The sequence below is a fragment of the Thunnus thynnus genome, chromosome 3, assembly GCF_963924715.1.
Source record: "Thunnus thynnus chromosome 3, fThuThy2.1, whole genome shotgun sequence".
NCBI classification, from domain to species: Eukaryota; Metazoa; Chordata; class Actinopteri; order Scombriformes; family Scombridae; genus Thunnus; species Thunnus thynnus.
In genome coordinates, this window is record NC_089519.1 from 2,456,649 (window position 1) to 2,481,865 (window position 25,217).

A 25,217-nucleotide genomic window follows, 5' to 3' on the forward strand; every position below is an offset into this window, starting at 1 on the left:
AGCGGTCCTGATGTAAGTTGTTCCTCGTGGTGTGCCGTAGTGACGTCACACCCAAACAAGAAACAGTTTGCTGGTGATTACTACCGGATGGTTCAAACTAAGTGGATTTCTCTCTTCAAAGCTAACTTTTATCATAATGTCTCAGGACGCCTGGTAAGTATTGAATTCGAGGGCTCAGTTGTGTAATTAGCTACAGCAAACAGCGTTAATAACTTCAAATCCTGATACTGTTTCTTCATTCTGCTAGCTATTAGTGCTAGCTCTTCCCTTTAAAGCTTGACGTTAGCCAGTAACTTACCTGTATTGTTTTCCACAAGCCGTAACAAAAGGCATTTTATTTTCCTCTAAGTGTTTGAAAAAAGCCTGGAATCAGGCTAACATTACTCTTTTTATTCTGGTTGAAACTCTGTTACGTTGGTTGAAACGAATCGAAAGAGGAAAAGGGCAATGCTAAAATGTCACATGATGAATGTCAAATTGGAGCTTATTAAACGGTACACCTGACTAAATTAAAGCAAAATAACGTTAAACCCCTACAATGCAATACATGAGCTCAAACTGTTACGGCTGCCAGGGGTCTTTATTCAGCTTGTTCATACCTCTGAAACTCATAAAACAACAACAAAAACCGACCATTATGAGCTACCTAGCAAGCCAAATTAGCTACTATTTGCTGCTGTGGATTAGGTTTCAAAACAGAAAAGCAAATTCTCCTCACTTTATACATAAGAAGAAACCAATGAGTCACTCCATTGTGCTATTCATTTCTAATTTATTTCGTATTCAGGACCCTCTATGTTGCCAACATAATTTATCTGTGGATAAGGTTTATCATGAGTCAGCAATGACAGGTCAAATTACATGACATTTCTATCCCTTTCATTGTTCTATAGGTTACAAAATTATGATGCCACTTGTCGGTTGGCACAGGAAATAGCAGAAAACATCCATGAACGGAACAGACAGCAGAGAACAGGGGGAAACCCTGCAAAGGTAAGGTGTTGCTTTGACATATAAAGTGCTGTTGCTTACACATTTCCCCTGAAATAATCATTTTTCTGTAGTAGTCAGCTGATGTGACTATCTCCTGTCTTTTCAGATCAACATGACACTACGTGCATCACTGCAGAAGCTCAAACAGAATATCGCTCAGCTCAAGGAGAGTTTGTTGCGAGCTTCATCATCTCGGCGCATGTATCCTTTCTTCTGACCAAATTCCAAGCAGTGGAAGTCATGAGACTGAGATTACAGGATTGGGATGGAGGGTTTCCTTGGTTTGTAGTGACAGCTGTGTTCCTATAGAGGGCATTAGAGTGTTTTGAAAAAGATCCTACTCATGGGTTAATTCCAAACTGACACAGTGTCAGCAACATCACTGAACACCAATATCACTGAAGGCGGTTTAAGCCGTTAAGACCTTTTTGTCATGACCTTAACGTGGCCTCGTCAGAATGCAGTCAGAAGCTGACAGGAGGCAGAACCTTATTGATGACCTTCTAACCAGGGAGAAGCAGCTCAATGCCACTTTTAAAGGAGACATCACAGAGCCTGAACCTTCCAGGTATCAAAGTCAAGGGGAATGATTTCATCCTAAATGAGTAATAAGTGCAAAAGTTAAGAAAGTATGTGTTTGCAAATCCACTACATTCAATTTTCAAAGGTGTGGGTGAATCTTAGAATATTTAGATATCTTAATTAAAATAAAACTTTGTTCTTGTAACCCCTGTAGCTGGCAGGGATTTAGTGAATTGTTCATATCCACTTTGGACGCTCGTCAACACAGAGTGTGAACCTTTCCATCATATGTATGAACTATTGTTTCTTAAACTTCAAAAGCATTGTGTTGCATCAAACAACCTGTTCTCAATTAGTCTTGAGTCCTTCCTTCCTTAGAGCACTTTCATTAAAAAAAAAAAAAAAAAATCTCGGACACCCGGCTCGTGCTCAAGAAAATCCTGGAATATTTCTCCATGTTGAAACTCTCTGTCACTCTTAGTCAGTGTCAGTACAGTCAAAACAAGTATCAGCCCATAGAGCTTCTGGGGGCATCCTGCTCAGATGACGCCACCTTTCATTTAAAAAAAAAAACAAACTATCTAGCGGTGGTTGTCCAATTAAAAATAATGAATCCTCATTCTCTTGTCTATGTCCTTGACCAGAGAGGTCATAGGCTCTGAGCTCTGCTTTGATGATATGTGAAAGTCTTTGTACATCCGGGATGTCCCATGTGCTGTGACCTCTCCCTGTGCCATCATTCGGAAGGAAGTCTGTCTGTCTGTCTGCCATTTTGACAGGGCGAGATCTGCTCGCTTCGCACTGTTGATCACACATTTGGCACCTCCCGAAATCTACACACACACACACACTCATACATATAAATGCGCACATGTGTGTCTTGATGAAGAAGGTCAGAAGGAACGAGTTTACGGTTTATAACTCTTCACTGAGCATTTATGGCGCTAATCAAAGAGCAGGATGCTACAACTCATATCTTCTTCATCCTCTGATGTCATGTCGATGTGACAGCTTAGGAAATCTTCGGGCAGCAGGCAGTCATTAGTTTGTGTGAGGTTTGACCTTGTGTTGTCCAGGTGATATTTGTTTGGACAGGAAGAGGAAGTGGTGTCATGTTGTTGACTTCCTTCAACTTGTTATGTGGTTTTTATTTGGCACCTACATGTTTTTTTTTTAATATTATAGAGGCTCAGCAGTTTTATAAAAACTCCTCCACAGTACAGTATATCTGCTTTGCACCCATATATATATATTTGTTTGAGGAATAACTGAAATGACAGTAGAATGAAACCAAGCATCACTGTTCATCAGATGAGTACTTTTTTTTTTTTTAAATGTCTTTTATGGGAGACCTGCCTTTCTCTGATATCTTTCATAAGGTTTGGTTTTGGGATTGATCTACTTAGTGGTGCTTTGTGCAGGCTTTCATCTTTTTACAGACCACACACCCAATTACATAAAAGGCTGTGTAAAAAAAAAAAAAAAAGAGAGAGAGAGAGAAATATCTCAAATGACATTTGCTAATAAATTAACTTGGCAAATTTTAATCATGTGGTCATATGGGTTTGAGTTTGTTCAGTGAGACCTAAGTTTAATAGTGATATGTGGTGGGTAATTTGGATTTGTGGGTAGGACACATTCCCACTGTGTGGTCTCTGAGGACAGAATGTGTGGGGTGGGGGGGGTGGGGGGGTTGGATTGGCCATGCTTGGATAATCTAAGCCGCTCTCTTTTTTTTTTTTCTTCTTCTTTTTTTTTTTGTGAGAATTTAGGGTAGAAGAAAAGGGCTGGAGGTCGCAGATGGGGTCTTTAATCTATCCCCGAAACAATACATTCTCAGCATCTCCATTTCAGACTAAGCAAAAGAAGGACATGGCGCCTAGATTTGAAGGCTCAGTTCACCCCGTAGCCCCTTGGACCCATCTTTCCTCAATTATTCACTAACCTTTCCTTTGTATTTGATTGCACTGGAAATAGTTGTAATTAGTTAAATCTCGCCTGTCCAAGTCACTCAGTCAGGACCTGGGTGCTCAGGCCTCAGTGGCGGCAGCCTAGCGCTTTGTGGCTGCCAAGAGATGTGCCTGACTGATTTTGGCGCTCCCCACTGACTGGTTAATTGGATCTTCACACACTGGGCACTTGCATGGAGGAAGTGGAAGGCTGGCACACAGTCTCAGTAATCAAACATGTCAGAGAGATTAGACTGAATGCCTTGTCTTACCTACTCCTCTGATGGTATCAGCCTCAGCCAGCGGCATTGTGAACGCTCTCACAAAGCTTTACCAAACACTTCAAAAGCAGCTTGAAATAGTCATCACATAATGAGATGCATGAGATAAGAGTAGTTTTATGCATAGCCCATGCAAAAAAAAGAGTAGCCCTTGTGCTGTTAAGCATAAAACCTTTTACTTTGGAATTGAATGAATAGTTTAAGTGTTCCAAGAAGAAACTGTTCTTGTAACTCCTGTAGCTGGCAGGGATTTTATATGTTGGTTAATCATTAGAACCACAGCCTTCACTTATAGTTTTCTCACCATTACCATTTCCATAATCACTGATAGGCCTACATATGGCTCAGGTCACTTTTCAGCTTGACCAGCCGACGACTCGCTCTGAGCAGACGAGCTTAACTCGAGCCTCACACAGAGACCCTGAACCCGTCACCACAAGACAGCCACAGGGGGGGTCTGAGACACACAGCTTTAAGCCATTAGCAGAAGAATAGCTTTAAACCACACAACAGTGTTTAGCACAGTACAGCGCAAAGCTCTCTGGTGTGTCCCTTTGTCGGTGAAAACCTCCCCAACAATCCACAGTCCTGTGACAGATTAACATGCACTGTTTACAGGCTGCACGAGCTAACCTGGTATTTTTCAATCGTTCAACAAACTTAAAAGACAAAATGAGTAAATAAATACTTTTTTCCCCCCCCCAGTGATCTGGAAGGGCTTTGCTGTCATAAATGTTCAAATGAGTACAGTATTGAAAAAGTAACATGCCTGGTACACATGTGTTTTCTGTAAGGATTCGACAGATGTGCATTGTAATCATATCTCAACTGGGCATATTGTTACTTACATAGCTAAAAGTCACCGATGCATGATGAGTGTTGTACACTTGTATGCTGAAATGGTGATTGACATACAAAAAGGGCACTTTTGCAATCTCCTTTCAGTTGCAGAGGACTGTCGGGTGATTTGTCTTTGATAGTTTAACAGCTGTTTCTCTGCTTCTGGGTTGGATTAGTGATTTCATGGTCTCCAAAATCATTTTTTTTTAGTTAGTTTATGGTGGTCTTGTTTTTTTTTTAACAAAAACTTGGAAGAGCCCTTTTGAAACATTTTAAAATTGTTATGATGGTGTTTCAAAAGGTCGACGCTGATGTCCGGAGGGGCGGGAGCAAGTGGAGGAGTTTCTGTCAATCCGTGGCTGATCAACGAATCAGAGGACACCAAGGGGCTGACTTTTGGAGAGATCAAACAGCAGCAACAGCGAATCATTGAAGGTAATTACACTGCTCATCTTTCTGGAGTGACATTATGTTCCATTGAGTGATTAAACAAACTTATTTTTCAAGTATGCTTTTTAATGGAATAAGTGTGAAGATCAAATATTGATTATGAAACCATCACTGGAATAATACTTGTAAATCATATTTGTTCATATTTGTACTTCTTCAGCAAATATAGTCTGGAAGCCCCGTCGTACACATATGTAACATCTCTGTATGTAAATACAAACATTATGTACATTACCTTCTCTCCAGTAAAACACAATAGAATACAGGAAGTTTGGTTGGAGGGAAGATGCAATTGGTAGACAAAAAAACCCCAACATCCTAGACAGTACATGTCAAGTACTGTATTTAGCTAGTAGTAACCATGTGGATCTACACATGAAAGGTGGTCATTATCATTCACATCTAGAAGATATACCGTAAGCCCATGCCTGTTTTTCCCTGTTTCCCGAATGGCTTTGACATGACTTGAACACCCAGACGTCACTTCACCTGAATCCATGTGACACTTCATTTCTATGTCTCCATTATGGCTCTGGTTATTTTCAATTTGCGATCAGAGATTCCTGTTAAGACAGTGAAACCAAACCACATGGAGGTTTCTAGTCCCCAGTGGGATTTCTGGTGGAGTTGGGTAATGGTGAGCGCCTGAACCTGCGGTCATAAAGAATTCCTGTGGTAGAGAGCGTGTCAAACTTGGGAGACCCACAGAGGCCAAATCTCTTCTCTTCAGCTGCGCTGTTTTTCCTCTCCACCTTGGCCTGCCGCAGTTGTAATAACAGGAGTAAGGCTGAGTGGGGTAAAGTACTGAATGACTCACATGTGGTACTGTGAGCTGAGCTGGACCCCAACAGCCTGTCATTCCTATTTCCCAAATAGTTCCCTCATTATATCACGAGTACAGTATACTGTAATTGCTCCCTCCTTACAATTGGCTTTTTTCAAGAGAGAGAGAGATTACATCATATCTTTATAGTTTGTCGTACTTGAGTTCTTGGGTGGATAAGTGTTTTGATAATCACATTGAATAATGTGTTTTTTAGTTGCGTTGAATGGCGCTGCGTAAAGTAAATTCTATCTTTCTTGTCTCCTATTCAAGCGTATCATATTTTAAAAGTTCTTTCCTCTCTCTTCTCAGCCCAAGACGCTGGCTTGGACGCGTTAGCAGCTGTCATCAGCCGACAGAAGACAATGGGACAGGAGATTGGCAATGAGCTGGACGAACATAATGGTAAAGTTTCATGTGCATGTGACTTTGTACATATTCGTCAGAAGGATTCCAGACATATTACACATCACTGTGTGAAAGTCATCAGACATACTTGCTCAACAATGCAACGAGCGGCCTCATGTAACTTGTTGAACAGCGATACTCCCTCACACCACTGACCATGACACAATCAGAACCAGGCACGCACACAGCCATGGTCAGAGCAGCTGACTTCAGCTCAGTTAACCTTTCTCATAAATCTCACAGAGGAAAGTGACCTTTCTCTTCGTGCTACTTAAAAACATTAGAAAAAAAAAAAACTGCAAGAGTTTTGTGTTCTGGAATCAGATCCGCTCCGATCTAATGGTGCTTTAGAGTTTTGTTTTTTTTTCTGGCTAAATGCCTCTCATCAGTCCATAAATAGCTTCCATCACAGGTAGAACGTGCTACACAGAACGGAGCGCAGTGCTCCAGACAGTTTTTCTGCTCAGACGGGTGGTACCTGAGACAGAAGACTTTGGGACGATCGTCTGTCAACCGGTGAACAATTAGATCCTTTAATGCATCGCTCTCAGATGACTATAGCAGTTGATGGGCTGAGGCTCCAGGGTGTTGTCTTACAGAAGGGATATACACATGTATTACTGTTGGGTTTTCTGATATTTAATTGTGAGGCTATCTGTAATGTTCATCCCAGAACATGCATTAGTCTGTCAGCTTCTCTTGTGACAAAGACGAATCTTAACAGTAACAGAGAGATTGTTAGACTTTATAAATATAGTCTAACACTCAAATGGAATATTCTTAATTTTTGCAGATTGTCTAATTGACTTTCTATCCTTAGAGATCCCCAACCAGCTGTTTGTCTGGAATTGTATCATACACCTACTTTACAGGCAGTCGTTGTCTGTTTCTGCCGATGACCATCTTCCAGTTTGGAAAAAAAGGCGTTGTACTATCTTGTAATATCCTGTCTGAGCAGTTGTACCCAAACAAGTCCAGAAGTTGAATAACTGAGTGATCTCGGAGTGGAAACAAACGACCTTCCCTTCTGCTGGGAAGAAATGGCAGATGTTTGGCTAATTTTTGGTTGGCAGAGATGGGAGAAAGGGAAGAGAAAGAAAGGAAAGCTGATTGTTTTAGCCTGCTCTCCTCTTACCTTATTGAACTAGAGACGGATCATTGCTCTAATGCTCCGACTGGCGTGTTTTTCTACTCGTTTTTTCAGCTTGATGTCAGTGTTTCCAATAATACGAACCTGAATGGGTGATGGGAGAGCTGTTACTGAGAATTACACCAGTTCCACTGCAAACAAGCGAGGTGGCAAATGATTTCGGCTCTGGAAACAACAGCTTGTCACTCTTCCCGTGTATAGACCCCACATGACTCTTCAAAAATAAATTTGATGGGAACTCAACTCTTTATTTCTGTAATGGACAAAAACATCTACGCCACCTGTGGGTGTTGTAATCACTTCCATGTGTTGAAACCGAAACTGTGCAAATTCGTAGAAGCCTGCGCACATTTCCACCTGTTTTTCTCCCCAAACATATCTCGGTATAGAAAACCAATGAGATAACATTTACTGCCTGTTTTTTTTTTTCTTTATAGAAAATAACCATGTTGCATGCAATGTAATGGTTCCCCAGGGTTACCCAGATGGTAGAGTAGAACAGAATCTCCTCATGGACCAGTTTGAGCTTCTCACAGTCTTCTCTGGATCTCTCTCCAAAATTTATGGCCAAGCTTGAGGTTCATAAGGCCTGCTGACACCAGGCAATGATTCACAGGGCCCGCAGAGCTCAGGCCTTCCACAGCTTTTCTTTACCTCCCTGTATTTCTTTCGTTTGTGGGACCTTTGCTACCCCTCCATCTCTCATCTCACTCCCTGCCTCTCCTTTGCCTCTGTTCAACAGTACTTTATTTTATAACCTTTTTTTTTTTCCCAATTTCTTCCCCCACCGTCTTCCCTCTCTCTCTCTGTGTCTCTTCTGTTTCATCTCATGTGGAGTTATGGGAGAGATCTTGGTTTCTTGGTTTGACAGGGTGGAAAATGGGGATATATGATACATGAAGATGTAGATTCCTGAACAGCAGAAATACTTTAGAGAGACTTGACCTAGTGACTGCTGATGTAGAAGTTCTCTAAGCTTGATTCAGGCTTTTTTTGGAATAACTGACAAGTTTAGATAGAGGAGAGTGGTTAGCTTTGCCCACACTCAAAATAAGTTTGGATATTTTTTTGTTTTTTTGCTTCAAAAGTATGTGCAGTATCTGCAAATGTGCAATCATACTGACTGGGGAAGCGATTTGCCTAAACAGAAGTAAGCTAGCTTTTAAATACAATGCTGCACTTTCAACTATCAAATGTCAGAGCTTTTCTACTTCCCCCCTTTTCAGAGTCCGACAGGCAGGCATACCAACGGATCGCCTCCTTTTTTCCTCTATCAGCGATGGTTCAACGGTGTGATCGCCCTATCACTTTCAGCCTTGTGCGTGTTGTTGAACACACACACCACAAATATTTGACTAGAAACAGAATTTTCCCCATTCCTAGCAGGCATACAAAGTTACAGTGTAAGTAGTCTTGTTGCTATGGCAATTGTGTTTATTACAAAACTTTGATTTGATACAATTTAGGTGTGTTTTTATCTGTTCAGGCTCTGCCACCCTAAAGACCCAGCCTTCAGTCCAGCTCACCTCGGTAGTTAATCCAGTATGCGGGAAACGTAGCTTTTGTATTCTTAAGTTTTATATCCTTGTTATTATAGCATTAACTGTGCATAGATACGGACTAAGTGTGGCTTGTTCTGCTTCTGTTTTTCTTACTATAATAGACATTAAGGCTCAATGAATTAATGTATTCTGTATACAAAAAAAATGTATGGAATGTTTTTCTTGAAGACTTGCACTTAAATTACTCGGATTATTGCTTGAGACAGTTTTGTAGGTGCTGCATTTCTTACTTGTATTAAATGTCAAAATCGACAGTGTAAAAAGTAAGTGGATAGTTTAATGTTTTCGGAGAGGCAAAGAAAATGGATTTAAGTTATAAATCAGGGGAAAGGCAAGGCACCTTGTTGATCTTGACAGTTGGCGCGTAACCTTGGCGTCCGACTGTCTTTCCGTCTTGTAGGATTCCTTTTCCCCCTGATCACTGTACTGTGGCAGTGTTTTCCTATAAATAGATTAAGCTCTTTGTAGTTTGGCTGCTCAAGTCTAGCTCATGACCCAAGTGCAGTGGAGGTTGCAGTCATTTCCTTTTCGGGAAACAATTCCGGCTGAGGTCAGCAAGGAAGATGACCCTTTTTCAGAGGTTTAGAGATGAACCCAGAGCCCCCAGTTACTCGTCTCCCAGACTCGACTGGATCAAAATGGACTGAAACGCAGAAACCAGTAAGCAGCGATTTCTTAAATTTCGGTCTCTGCTTTATGGCACATGACATTATTCCATTGCATACTGTAGAATTTCCCATTTTACTTGCCAGTCATAACATAAAGAGAAATTCAATCATGATTATTGGGGGTGTTAAAATTAGTTAAATTATGTGCTGCCATCAGGTCTTTCATATTTCTAACATGATGTTAGCGAGGATCAGTATATTTTCATTTCCAAATTAAATGTTGCTGAAAATAGTCGGGCTCATACCGACTGAAATGGCTTACATCAGCAGAAGTCTCCCTTCCCACCAAGAAAGGTCAACACTAATTTCACTTTATTGGTGTTGATATTTCTGAGATTGTGGCCTGGAATGACATCAGTCCATGTCAATGTTTTGTACTTGTGAGTGACAGACAGTTGCTAGATGAGTAAAATTAAGAGGCGGCAAAGGGTTTGTGAATTGGATTAGACTGGAGTTACTGCAGCTATGACATATGTCATGCGCTGTGAAAGCTCTTGCTCTTTCCGTTTGCTATCATGTATCTAGGTAGGATCGGAAACTATGAGAGGTAGACAAACATAGAGACAATAACAGACGCAAACAGTACAAATCCAAGTGTATTTATCTGCGTATCTTGTGCTTACAGCTTCATCAAGATGCGTCATTACACAGTATATTTTGGTTAGACAAATCTATTTTCCACCTCCTTTCAGAGTTCACCAAACATACATAAACCTACATAAACCACTCAAACGAATCAAGTCACCGCCATGTGTTATTTGTTTCCACACATTTCACATTAACTGTCACAACCATGGCCTTTCCATGTCCCCCTGTTGCTCTCTTGGATAATAATACTTTGGGCTGCTTGCTATTGCTAAGCAGCTCCTATCTTTACAAAAGAACACAGTAATGATGACCACAAAGTGTGCATATCCGGGATTGAAGAGAAACAGACGGTCATTTGGATTGAGACCTTCTGGAACACATTTTAGATGGATCCAAGAGATATTTTCTTTTAGTCAACACAACAAGTTTAACCACATATGTACTTAGATTATATCTGAGATTTACAGATAAGAAAAAATGTGTGTTTTTTTTTGTGAGACAGTAGCAGCTCGGTAAAGGTTGAAGATTTCATAAAGACAAATAAATCTGATTGACAAGAGTTTTGACACTTTTTTTTACATGAAAAAGGTTGCAAACCTTTCAACTAAAGGCATGGACCGCCTGTTTTTAACTAACATTTTCCAGCAAAATTAAATTAGTTTCTTTTTATTTCATCTATTCACCTTATAACTTTTAGCATATGTTTACAAAACTCCATAAATACCTAATCAATATATAAATATCATGCACTTTTCCAACCACTGCCCTCTTTGGAACGTGGTAAATCCTGAATTCTCTTTGTCCCTCCAAACTTAATTTAAAACACAATGAGTTCTGTAAAAGTTAGACAAGGTAAGGTACCCTGCTGCTTTTGGCCATCAAGTTTAAAAGTGGTGATTATTAGAGGATGATGCATACTGCTAAGAAATGGTAACATAAAGGCTTGACTGGAACTGAACAGAGGATGTTACGATCACACTTTATGGTTATGCATCTTAACCACAAGGCCTCCAGGACGCACAGCTGTTTGCCACCATGGTGGCACTGGCAGTGGGAGCTTCTGTAGCAAAACATGTAATTAGTAGCAAAATCTGTTGCTTTAATAGGACTCTTTTTTTTTCAAGTTGTAATTATGATTTAGTACTTTTTCGTGTCTTGTTTCCATTATTTCGGTTTTCCCATTAAGGGATTTAATGTGTAATTCATGGGCTCTTTAATATAACATGTGCCTGACTTTTTTTGTATTTTCTGAAATCACTTTGTCACCTGATTGGTCTCAAGGTAAATGTGTTTTTCTTGCCAAGTGTCCTCTCTGTTAGTAAGTCAGCCACTAACAAAATGGATGGACTTCATTACTGTCTAATAATTAGATCACTGATTTGATTTGAGCATGTATAGGGTCCAAGTTGGGCAGCACTAATGACCTCCAAATAAACAATAGAGTGAGAAGGGAGAAGCACTTACTGCTGCAGCACAGTGACATCAGCAGCTATCCCGGAGAACACAGCCCTCTCCTTGCTTCTGCTTTTAGAAAAGAGCTCGGTGAGCAAATAAACCATGCTAATGATGGCACTTTACAGAAAGTCAGTGTGGTTAGAGTCGAAGATTGATTTACTGTTTGTTTGATTCGCTCAATTTGAAAGTGAGGCTGGTAGTAGTGAGTAGTGTTTTCCAGACGGCATGGAAATGCATAGTGTCATGATGTTATGTTCAAAAGAGTGTTGTCATCAGAGGAATGTCAAGCTTGCAATGAGCCGTAAAAAGAGGGCATCATCTTGTGTGACCACCGGATTGGCTGACTGATGTTTGACTTTGTGAAGTATTGAGGACTATAAATGATGGAGGGATAATGTTGGACACCCACGCCATAATATTCTTTGGTCTCATTTCTCATAAGAAAATACCAACTTCAGGCTGCTCTTGAAATGCTTCTGAGAAGAACTGTGATGTAAGATTTTTTTCCCCTTAATCCTAGTTTAGAAAAAAAGTAGTAGAGAAAAGTAAATATTTTCATCTTTCAGTGTATTCCCATTCCTCTGACATAGAGCTGCAACTAAAGAATATTTGCAATGTTTTTTTTAGTCTATCAGTATTTATAATTAATCAAGTAATCATTTATTCTATAAATACCAAAAATTAATGAGAAATACCCATCGCAGGTCATCAAAGACCAACATGGCATATTATATTTGCTTATTTTGTCCAATCAAGAGTTCAAAAACCAACAGTTTTCCAAAATTGTGGTATGAAAAGAACATGAGCAAATCTTCCAAACACAGTGAAATAGGTATAAATATAAAGATATGAACATTTACTCTGTCTCTATCATTTTTAGTGTCTTCTTTTTCATCTATCACAACAAGGACTGTTCAAGCTGAGTGACACCCTATTCTGTAAAATCCAACAGTGTAGGACATATTTTTTAAAATTTTCTTTCAATTCCCAGAGTCTTTAAAACCATAGACCGTATTTGACCAATGTTTCTGTGAATAAAGATTTCAAAATATCATTGATGGCAGTAGCTGTGTGATGGAATGACAAACGCTAGCCAAACGTGGATACACTGCTAGTCACCAGGCCAAACTCCTGCGCTCCGCATCCTAACCAGGGTACATTCAATCACGAGTCCTTGTGTCCTTTTTTTCCCCCATCTATCCATCCCAGTATCCATCTCTGTCTAAGGCCTGTTGGTGTCACAGTGATAGAGTTGTGGAGAAGACGGGAGGCTAACAATGACATCAGGGACTTGGGTCACATCAGTGGCTGCCAAGCGATGAATAATCATTATAGGCTTAGCGAGGACATTAACATTTTTGGACTCTAAAGAAAAACATCTGAAGACGTTTCATTAATCAGGCTTTCTTTCATTTCCCTTAGTAGATTGATGTCCTCTTTTATCACTCTAAGTGTGGTTTTATCTTCGGTTTTCTTAACTTTCCTTAAATGCAACCTGTTGTACCTTTTTAATACTGTTTTCAGTTAAGAGGGGATCCAAAAAAGATTTGATGGGCTTTCAATGTGTAGAATTTCTTCATTGTCATGGAGTGGCACCATAATCAGCGACTGATGTGAATGTAATCCACGTACAAAAAAATGGTTGTCTGAATGTTTCCTTATGTGGTTTGCTGACTGAGTGGCTCAGTGCCAGTGGCCCATTTTCCATCACGCACTCACATCTTACTTTAAGTGTTATTCAGTGACATTGGTGAGAAAGAAGTTATAAACCTGGCACTGATTAAGGTAACCCCATATGTTATAAACATTGGGTCTACTTTTTGTTGCACACGATAGCTTCTCTGATATTCTAGGTAAGGTCCAATCAGCTGTATAAAAATAAGTTGTTAGATAATATAAATGTAGTGTAGTCTATAGAGTTAATTTTCAGGACGTACAAACAAATACAATATGTGGCTATAGTTACTTAAAATGTTTTTGGTTAAAGCTTTGTCTTTCTCAACCACAAAAAATGGAATAAGAATGATAAGAATTATTTCCCCCATTCTTATATCATTTATTTTTAATAGACACTAACATGTAGGAGGCTTTCACCCTTGGAGGTTTCCCTCCTACATGCTTTCTGCTCTCCAAGCTGCAGTCTTTGTTGCTGGATCATGGCTTTGATTTATCTCGATCCATCTGGAACAAATGTGTGCTGGTGACAGTTGTTAGCAGGAAAGGCCCCACATTAAAAAAGCCAGTGGCAGAAATTCTCAGACTCCAGGAAGAGAGAACTGATGTGTGGCAGCAGTAGAGGAGAGTGATGTTGGAAACACTTTTTTTTTATATGACTTTCAGACCCGACTTTGCAACAGTCTGAGAACGGGGCAGAGTTGTAATAGCCGCAGCTGCGGTTGTCATTAGCGTGTGAGTCGCAGAATCGAATCTCACTTTTCAAAGTTACTATAAAACAAATAAACAAATTTTATTTTATTAGAGTTTGACCCTTAACACATTTGTGAGAAGCACTCATCAGAGTCTTAAATCTCAGCGGGAGTTTTCAGTACCCAATAAAAAGTGACTTTGTGACACAGGAAGGAATGATAAAAGATCAGTGGTCTTGATACCAGTTTTGTGCCCAAACCAATACTGAAAGAAAAGCAGAATAAAGATGAACAAAATAACTTCGCACACACTGTTGGAACCCTCGAAAGGTCATGGTGGCAATTTTTTTTTCCCCTGCAGTATTTTTGCGTTACATCGCACGATAATTTGCGTTCTCTTTCAACACCTTTTGGGTTACCTTGAAGTACTTCTTGAATAGGAACAGCAGTGTGTTGCGCCACTCTCTCAGAGAGTTATAATCCACTAACAGTTTAATGCAATGCTCTGCAAATACTACAGACAGAAGAGATGATCTGGCACTTTACATGTCACTGTGGACTGTGGACATGGTTATTGCAATGGCCACAACGATGTCATGTGTGGCTATCGTAGCTGTACTTTGGCTACTCTTTCCCGCTCCTATTAATATTAGCCAAGGAAGTGTTTTAAAGCCTGATGTTTGGGAATTGAACCCCGTGCTTCTATGAGATATGACAGATATGTTATCACCCATTCACTCAGCACAGCCTCCACTAGGCTGAGAGTGTATGTAAAAACCGTTTAGCACTTTAGAATGTGGTTCATGTCATTGCGTTTGAGAATAATGCATCAAAGTTGGTCACAATTTCCTGGAGCAGAGGATGTTTTTCTCTCCTGTTGTGTAAGGGATATTACAGTACATTAAGAGCTATCTACCCCACAGCTTTATGGATCAAATTATCCTGAGTCGGCATGTTTGTGGGAGCTAGTGTTTCTTTGAGAAATCTCTAATCTTAATCAATTCAACTAAAAGGACTGTCCATTTAGCTGAACATTGGCGCCGACACACTAACTAATTATTTAAAATGCAGTTTATTTTGCTGACATGTTTGTCAGCAATTCAATGGGACAAATGATAGCAGTGTATAAGTCTGTAAATCTGATTTTGAGGAAAGAAGACTCAGGATAGCATCGTGTTTAATTTTGAAGAGTTCCTGTCTTACTGACCCGTCAAGTCAAAGCCCAGTATCAGCTCTTCATATTGTTCATGTCCCGGGTGCCAGGTAGGTGGAGTTATAGAAAGCTGTAAGCACAAATAATAAATAACCACAGACATTCTCCACCCAGAGAAGCCCAGTATACAGTATGATGTAGGATTGAGGTGTGGTCAGTCCTGCTCAGCTCATCTGTAGACCCGGATCACATCCAGATGTCCACCAACAGGCCTGTGTAGAGACTGGGTGAGGTTGTTTCCCCTTCCACTCCCTTCTCTATCCATCCTCTACAACATGCACAGCCACCGTGCCTGGCAGTCGCGAGCTTTTTCACAAACTATCAATTGTACATATTCCCAAAAAACGCATACGCTAATAAGAAAGGGAAAAAAAAAAAAAAATCTAGGGAGGTACGATTGCAGCAGTTCTTTCCCACCAACGTGTTTAAAGCAGAGAATGACACAACACTTGGAAACAAACAGTGTGTGTGTGTTCTTTGAAGGGTTTGGTCTTATTACCATGTCTTTGAGTAATCCGTCTTTTTAGTACAGTCTTAGTGGACAATAAGGGGGGTTTAGCTGGCGTTGTGTTTAACTTTGATGCTAATACTGTGGCTACAGATTCTGCAGTACTGTGCAATCATTTATTATCTATTACATTAATCTTATGTCTATTATATTAATCTATTAAAGATCCACATATCCGCTATATGACTCGGTCATGATGCATGATTTCAGTCATTACAAACAGCTTAGGTTCAAATGCTTATTTGGCCATTTTACTCACTATTACTAATTCTTACTACAGTTTGCTAATGAAGTTAATTAATTGAGGATGCCTTCTCTATTTGCCATGCTGGAAGTATGACATGTCATCGTGGCCAGACACTTACACGTTCACTCACTCGTTCACTAAATCACTCGATGATGAGCAGGGATGCAGCCTCGTGTTGTTGTCTTCCTCACTGAACAGAACCAATTGGAGAGGACGTTTTCTTGTCAAGATGGGGTTTTACTTGACTTTTTACACATGGCTGCAATCAACCTCAATTCATGCTTTGCTCAGCTACTCCTACTGTCTTTCATTATCACTATCCGCACCATGCCACACTTAGGTAAGGTGGAGTAATGAATATTCATTCATATTCATATACACAATACATATCATAATTTTATTGGAGATGCAACAGAAGGTATTATTGGTAATATCACAATGATTTAAATGTTTTTTAGGTCATTTATTTACTTTTAAGTGTAGGTCAAAGGAAGCCAGTATGGTCAGGTACTGCAGACCACCAACACATGTATGACCAGCACTGGCGAGATACACTGGTATGGGAGTTTAGAAACATTTAAAAAAGGTCATTTCTGCTCCATGTTCAGGTCAGTTGTTACAGTAATTTCATGTGATGCTTTATGCTCAAAGTTATCTTTACTGCAAACGTAGACTCCTAGATGTAGTCAGTAAAAGCACCTGCTTATGTAACTTTCTGGCCTGCATTGCTGCTGCACTGTTACTACTGTTCTTATAGCATCAAAAGGAAAATCTACACTGTTACTGTAAAAAGGATACAGAGAACATCTCCATCAGCTGCCGCTGTATAACACCGATCAGTCTATATAAAGTATACACTGTTATACGGACGTTACATCGCCCTCCTTTCAGCGATTCCTCACCAGATTACCTGCTCAAAAGGAGGATGTAATGATTTGACTGCATTTCGTTTGCACAGCCAAGTCACTCTTATGGCTTTTTTGGGAGAATTTCCTAGCGTGTGTGGTATGTGTACAATTTAACGGCAAACTGATGTCGATGCTGTGCTGTAATTTTTCCCTGGAGCACTTTTGCGGGCAGATTGTCCAGGGGAAGCACATTAGCCGTATGTGTTGGTGGTATTGGTGGTTGGGAAACTCTACAGTTTCAGCTGCCAGTTCCTTTGGCTCTGAGCAAAGGATTCCCTGCCATTTAATGGTACCTTTGACTGACTCAGGCTTGGCTCGGCAGGTTCCTTTTGGCTAACACAAGTGACAGTGGGAACAAATCTCCCCCTCTGTTTATTTAATTGCTAACCGCTCTGGTTTGGAGGCCACGTTCAAAGGGCCGACGAATGGAGAGCTGCCTCGCGTTCCCCTCAGCCTCAGGGTAGCATGGGTCATCCCACATAATGAGTGGAAGGACTTACTTTACTAAGTCTGCCTCAACCCAAAGCCAGCACGTGGTTCCCATTTAAGCACAGGGGGAAGGTTGAACCTTCATCTGCTGGGCATTTTTATGTGTTTATGTGTGTGTGCAAGTGCACATATATACATCTATAGCAGCCTGCACTCAGTGTGTGTCTGTGTGCAAAGAGATGAGTGCGTATGTTTGAGAGTGGAAGTGCCTTGTCTGAGTGTGAGATCATTTTGTTTGTACTGAAAGTGTACACCACATGTCCAGCACATGTTGTCAGGTTGTGATTGGCACACAGGCCACATTTATATCTGCATGAGAAGCTCCGAGGCCACTGGCCAGTCTGGGATGGGATGGAGTTTGAGACCTCACACGCACGCAGAGACAAACACACTCACACACACACACACACACAAGCATACACACACACACACGGAGTGCGGTAGAGAGCAGGGTGGGCTAATCTTTCAGATGCACTTTGCATAGACGGCGAGGCGAGGGACTCTGAGATTTCCTGCAGTGAGAGAAGAAGATGGAGGGAGGACAAAAGAGAAAAACAAAGGTTCACAGGCTGGGAGGGAGTGAATAAAAAAATGATGAGAGCGGAAAAGAAAAAGTAAGATAAGATACAAAGATACAAAGAGATTATTCTCTCAATGAAGAACTTGGCCAGTTGAACTCATGAGGAACTCATTTAAAGACTTTTATCATCACTGATAAAGAGAAAAGAATGGACAGAGGTAGGAGGAAATAAGATTTTAAAAAAGGGAAGGTTTTTAAGAAGAATTTTTATAAATGGTATGGGAGGGAGTTATATGATATGTATTTATAAAGCTCTTCTTCATGTAATAAAGTACCCTGTAGATGGTGTGTTTGATGCAGTTTGTGTTTATCTACAGTACATATGCACATATTTTTTTACCACATATTTATTTGGTTTTTGCACTCAGCATAAGCTGAGCTCAGATTACAGTTTGAAAGAGCATTTGTTGTTTTTTACATCTTTTGTGAAAACTGTTGACTTTAATGTATTCAGTCTATTTTTACTGCGGTTTTGCACAAGATAACTGTAGACATAACACACACAGTATATTGTTATAGCATCGGAGAGGTATTTGACAGAAGTGCGTCTTAAAGCGATAACTATCACCTAGCCTTCAACGTGATGATACATCTCCGTCCCATTAGAAACTGTTACACGTCTTTAATCACGCTGCACAAACGTGTCACCGACAGCAAAACCTTTCAGGTGGGAAACGCTTCATGCTTCCGTCCATTTCATCTGCTATCTGATAACCCTGCACGTGTGCAATCAGACACAACTTACAGGCCAAACTAAGGATGAGAAACCCCCACCTAGACAAAGGGAGGGTGGGGGGGGGGACTGTTTCCAATCCTAGGTTTGATCACAGTTTAAATGAGCGGCCCTTTATTGGCCTCTTTTTTTGTGTGTGTGTGTAAAATGTTGACGTTCTTTTTATGTGTTATGAGTACTGCACAGTTCTGTGCCACTTGAACAAACACGTGCCCCTAAAAAGGCTTTTGATCTGTTATCTAATCATTCTCATCTGTTTCACTCTTGGCTTAATACCAGCCTCCTGTTTTGTTTCCAAGCTGAGTCTGAGACAGGCTGTTGTGTAAGCATTTTAGTGTGAGCACAGATCTGCACTGTCTACACTAAAGAATGAAACACACACAATTACAAATAAAACTCTGTTTTAGGAATTATAGAGAGATGAGACTGATGCCATTTCATTTGTCTGTGTTCCAGAGTAACTTACATAAAGTAACAGTTTCTTTAAGGACTAGGCGTTCATGTTATCTATGATTTCTTCACCAGTAGACATATAATGTGCTCATTCAGACTCGGGATCTAATAATCACTTAAAAGATCATTTGAAAGATCTGCACTATGTCAACTTTCCTTACCAGTGCATATTATGTCTCAATTACTGCTAAAAAATGTGTGTCAGTAGCTGAAGAACCCTACTACACTTACATGAGGATGTACTGTTAGTGATCTATTTTTTATAACTAATATAGTTCATTTGTAATGATTAAAATTTGATTCATTCACTTTCAAGAACTTTTAAATTAAATTGAATTAAATTCAATTCAAATAGGAAGATTGAAGGGCCAGATGTCTCTGCTCCCTAATGCAGCCCACTGGTGAACCCACTAGTGGGCAGTAGAGGTTGTGGCAACACACCAGTTAAGGTCCTAATTGAAGCTCTTGGTGTTTACACCTACTATTTGGAATGATTCATGGCTGTGTGCTTTTTCTTCCGTGGGATAATTTTTGCGGTGGTGGAATGATCCAAGTTCAGGGCGGATGAAGAGGGAGTCATAGGATCTCACTCAGGATTTGTTAATTTGTTTAATTCCCTCCGAGGAGATTTCTTCTTCTCCTCTAGTAATCAGCACCTCCTCTTTCTCGCTCATCAGCTGGGAGTGCTGGGTAATTACATGACAGCTGTAGGAGCAGCTGTTGAAATGGCTGCTGGATGTAGCGCACTGTCAAGACTTCATGTGATTATTGGACTTGCTGTGTGATGTCGGTGTCATTCATTCATGAGTCCTGTAGCGAACAGGACTACGCTCACAGTACATGTTCACAGTAATGTGTGTATGCATGTGGTTTTACTCTGTGTGGCTAAGTGTCTGCGCATCTAGTCATGTTTTTCAGTGCTGTGTAGCCCACAGTGAAGTATGTGGTCTTGTTGCGTCATATTTTTCGCTGTTTGCTTAGTGCCCTGCACCACTCCTAGCTGTCCACATGCTATGTGGGAGGCTGTTTCCTCTCAGGATGGGAAGTTGTTTCAGCCGTGCTGTTGGCCAAACATTTGTTCTGGCCTCCATGAGTAGAGCGCAATTACCCCAAATCCACCACATACTCACTAAGGTTTTCAGCAATTATGCGCATCTCATGTGCCATCCTGGTATGCCAAGTGTTCCCATTTCTGTCTTTGTTGTCAAAAAGCGTCAAAATCAAACGCAAATATGTGTTGCTGGCAAGAGTGTAGCCGAGCAATGTGTTTTCTTTGTTTGAAGTATGCTTTAGGAGGTTTGTTTGAGCTGCGTGTTGTTTTTCTATTAACTCCTTCTTATTGTTTCTGAGCTACTTATCTATCAGAAGTACCACTTGTGAGGGACTTTGAACTAGTGATGCATATTGAAAGAGTACTCAAAAGGACGCTCATGCACAGTGCATGATCCAAAGTAAAGTCCACTGACAGCCACAAACCCAGATTTGATCCCACCTTATCTGAGAATTTTTCCAGGGCTGAACAATAACACGGTGATGTTTCATGCTGATCCTCAGCAGATAAATGGAACCTGGCCCTGAACTCTCTTTTCCACAATAAAACATCTCTATCAGGGGTGTAGTAGCTCAGCGTTTTTTTTTTTTTTACTGCTCCTGTTCTCCCTCTGAAACCACTACTGTAGGTTAACAGTCACAGCAGAGATGACTCCTCTTCAGTCTGGGACCCAAATGCCTGTCGGAAGTGTGTCACATCCGGGAAGTGTGTGTATGTGTGTGTTCCCTCTTCTGTTGGCATGCCTGTTTGCGGTGCGTCTGTCTGTATGGCGCTCATAGACCAGAGTGTGTATACACGTGTGTTTGTGTCAGCGTCTGTGCGTGGAAGCATATGTGTCTCCATGCGTATGAGTGTATTATGAGTGAAACAGAGTCTGGCATGAAGATCAAAGTCCCTCCATAACTCCTCAGTCAGTCAGTCAGTCATTCATCCAGCCAGCGTACTGCCGGGAAGCTCCGCTCACTACGGGGGATGTTGAGTTATTAGACTCAGATCACCTCAATTAGACCACAGTTGTTCAGTCAGTGAGAAACTCCCAGTCTCTCTCTCTCTCTCTCTCTCTCTCTCTCTCTCTCTCTTTCTCCTTCTTTCTCTTAATTTGTTTACAATACAGTCATAATCAAGAAAACTAGTGTGTAATGTGATTGGAATATGCTTGTAGATTTGTTATTTTGGGTTTAAGGCCACATCAGGTCCAACCCCTCCAAGATAGAAGCTTAAATTGTAATTTTGGTCATTTAAGTTTTTTTGAATTCTGATTTATCCACTTAAATAATCCATCGTTATCCAATTCTCACTGACAACAAACCAGAGCTACAACCATGAAACAATTGAAAGAAAATTAATCGGTAAGTATTTTGATCATCGATTAATCACTCGAGTCCATTTTCAAGCAAAAATGCCAAACATTTGATAGTTTCAGCTTCTTAAATGAGAGTATATGTCGATTGACTGTAGTAAATTGAATGTCTTTGTGTTTTAGACTGTTTGTTGGACAAAATAACACATTTGATAACATGACATCAGGCTGTAGGAAACTGTGATGGGCATTTTCACTGTTTTCTAAGGTTTTATAGACCAAATGACTAATAATCATTAGTTTCAGCCCTACAACAAACATATAGCCTATGTATGTGTATATGCCTTTGTTTACTACTATTAAATTTACTATACATCACTTGTAATAGCTGTGGAAATCTTTTGCTTTGTTGATAGAATTTGTAACCAACTAGAATTTCCTATTTGCAACCAGAAATCACTCACAGAAATGAGCTGGTGTAAAAGGAAAATACCAGAATCATTTTCTTTTTCCCATCACATGACTTTTTAAGATAACTTCTAATAAACTTTCATGTCCTGTGAATCTCATCCAATCAAACCCTTCTTTTTTTTATTTTTGTTATTAGTTCCCAGCTTCTCAATATGTCACCCCCTCCTGGGTGTCCTTGCTAATGAAGTGTGATGGTAGTGATGAAGTGTAACAACGGCTGGTTTGGAGGTGCCGTGCCAGTGACAGGGTGGTCCCTGCCTCACACTGCTGTTGCTGTTGCTGCTGTTGCTTTTGCTGCTGCTGCTGTTGCTGCTGCTGCTGCTGCTGCTGGCACCCTCATGCTCATCACGCACACATTGTTCGATGGCACCTGGCCATAAGAAGGGTGATGGCGGAAAGTCTGGTAACGATCAGACTTCTTCTCATTGCTGTCGGTCTTCGCTCTGTGTTTTTATATTCTTGTTTCATCAATCTGAAATGACGGAGCAGATCACTCGTGTATTAATTGTATGTAATGCATCAGCAGTTTCAATTCATGCTCATTGCATGTATTATTCAGTGTGGACATATAGGATGAGGGATGCTGGTGAATCTGGCAGCCAAATACGGAAATACTTGTACTATCTGAAGAGAGGATTAAGTGGTGTAAGCTTACTTCAGTTCCTTTTCAAGGCTTTGTTTTTATTCCTCTATATGACATTATGGGTTTGATCTTAGCTCATAATTGCTAAAACCTATTACGGTGAATACAAGCCCAACTGCGTCGACGACATCTCTGGCTCTGCCAATGAGGTGTTGTTTTCATTCAGCCGGTATCATGAGATGACAGCGTGACTCATTTGTTTTTTGTTTTCTTCTTGTTTATGTGCACAGCGCTGATCATTTCCAGTCTCAAACTACCCGGGTTGTTTGGGAAAGCTTGAGTGGTATTCCAGTCATGCGGGGCTCCTGTAAGGGCCCAGATTTCCTCCGTTCGTGGAAAGAGTCAGTTATTCTGTCTCAGACCAGCGATGCATCGTAGCATCATATGATGGACAACTATGAAAAGGAAGGAATATAGAAATAAATATAGGAAGATGTCAGTATTGTCCAGTGATCGCATTGTTCTTTCACAACATAGCTAGCCTTTAAAAATGTGATGTGATAGAGCGTGTATTTTTAATCTGTCACTGGTTATGGACCTCCAATAACATATGTATCTGCATACCCCTCCCACAGACCTTTTGATGGATTTTATTCCCATAATTCATATCGACCTTCTCTTTGGAGTCTAGCAGATACAAACGCAATGGTCTGTACGTGCTAAAACTGAACTAGCGCCGAGGGTTTTTTTTTGCTCAATTTATGTGCTTTTCTTTGAAGTGTGTTCTTTCAAATGGAAGTTCAACTCTGAGAAAGTCATTCATCAGTGGGTCATTCTTTTTGGTGTCCATCATGCGCGATGATGGATCTCGGGGTAAACGTAGCAAGGTTAGGGAGGTGAAACTGTCCGTGGACACACAGCCGGTTTCGGTTTCACATTGGCACACAAATGGTTAGGATTAGGGCTGGAAATGTGAAGGCATGTATGTATTTGTGGTGGTGTGTGGTGGTGGGTCACCGCTGTTCCTGCTTCGTGGTATATTTATACTCCGTAAAGTCCTCTTCAGATTCAGGTTTGATAGTTTTCATCACATAACATGCACCACTGCCTCTCTTTTCAGGTTCATCATGTTGTTTATTTGCATTTACACGATCGCCATGGAGAATACTTGATTCTAATTTGCCAGTCAGATACTCAAGTAATTGCTTGGCTGTGATGTAATAGCACCAGTACTGTTCTAAATGAATACTCAGATGTGGACAGCTACTTGTTTCAGCTGTCAGTAAGCTACAACTTCTCCTACTGGAGTTGTAAAGTAACATTTTGACCAGTTTTCGTTGAACGGGTGTACTACCCCACAACATGAAAAAACAATACTGTATTTTGATCGTTGGCAAGTGTGGTCATTGCACACGCAGCATAAAGCAAGACATTTATCATCACTCGGCTAAGAAAATCAATGATGCAATAAAAGACCCCCAACGTGTTGACCAGGGGAGCCTGTCAGTCCATTTGGAGGGACTCAGAGATTCATTGGGGCCGGAGCGGGGGGGGCCCGATGATGTCCAGCAGTGAGACTAATCTTTACACATGTGGCCAGGCACTTCAGAGGGCCAGATGTTGCGAAGGCGATGCCCTCACAAATCCCACCAGCACATTCAGTCAGAAAGACTCAAAAACGTGTTTTTAAGAACAACATTTTTGTTCGATGTACAACGTGTTCCTCGTAGCCTACGTTTTTATCCCACAGCAATAATCCCTCAAGCTCATTTGCCATTTTGTTTGCTTAAGTGGGCAGTAGGCAGTGCATCAAATTTCTATTCCATGTCAGAGTAATGTTACTTAATATGTATTGATTTCTAATGTATCTCAGTGGCTTTTCTTGAACTGTTGCTCTTGGACACCACAGCAGAAGTCAAGTCATTAGCTTTCCATCCAATAAACAATAACAGAGAGACCATTATGAATAAATAAACTGACTTTTTTTTTTTGTTCCAGATGATTGTTGGGAAAAGAAAGTGTCTGTGTTTATGTGTCCTCGCTCCTTGTGTCAGATTGCACACGTTTCACGACTATTTTTATGCTGAGGTTCGTCTTACATAGACAGACATTGCAAAATTATACATTTCTTTTTCTGTCTATTTTAGCTTTTTTTTGTTTTTGTTTTTTTTGCCAGGCATTCAAATGATTAATTGGGTTTTGCACTCGGTTTATAAACTGGTAAAACTCTGAGGTTTTGAGTGAAACTCCTTCTAATCCTCACTCCCCACAGGCCCTCGGGGCAAGTTTGTTTACAATAAGCAGCCGTGAGCTGAAGAAAAGAAAAGAAATAAGTTGAAAGAAACTCTTCCAAGGCTGTGCAACTTCTTGTAAATACCATAATTGCCCTGAGTTGTATCATCATGCTGAGTGCGTCTGTGTGCGCCAAGTGAAGTTCCAGTTACATCCAGAGATGTGTGTGTTTTGGTTGGCAACAGAGCACTACCCACTATACACAGTCAGTCACACTAGGGCCAATTGGTAACAGTTGTGGTCAGGACCCCCTGCACTACAACAAGGGATACGAGTGAAAAAACCGTCTTTCTTTTGCCTCTTTCTCCATATTCTCAGGAGAAATCATCTCCTG

General features: G+C 40.6%; 1 protein-coding gene across 1 annotated transcript in view; it reads left to right on the forward strand.

The window, feature by feature from the left end:
- Positions 1-33: 33 nt before the first annotated feature.
- stx8 (syntaxin 8) overlaps positions 34-25,217 on the forward strand; it is a 41,097-nt gene continuing 15,913 nt past the window's right edge. The window contains exons 1-6 of the mRNA XM_067580319.1: positions 34-153; positions 894-993; positions 1,100-1,194; positions 1,451-1,561; positions 4,887-5,020; positions 6,171-6,263. Coding sequence (XP_067436420.1) covers positions 137-153; positions 894-993; positions 1,100-1,194; positions 1,451-1,561; positions 4,887-5,020; positions 6,171-6,263 — 550 coding nt within the window. The 5' untranslated portion in view covers positions 34-136. The remainder of the gene's footprint in view (positions 154-893; positions 994-1,099; positions 1,195-1,450; positions 1,562-4,886; positions 5,021-6,170; positions 6,264-25,217) is intronic.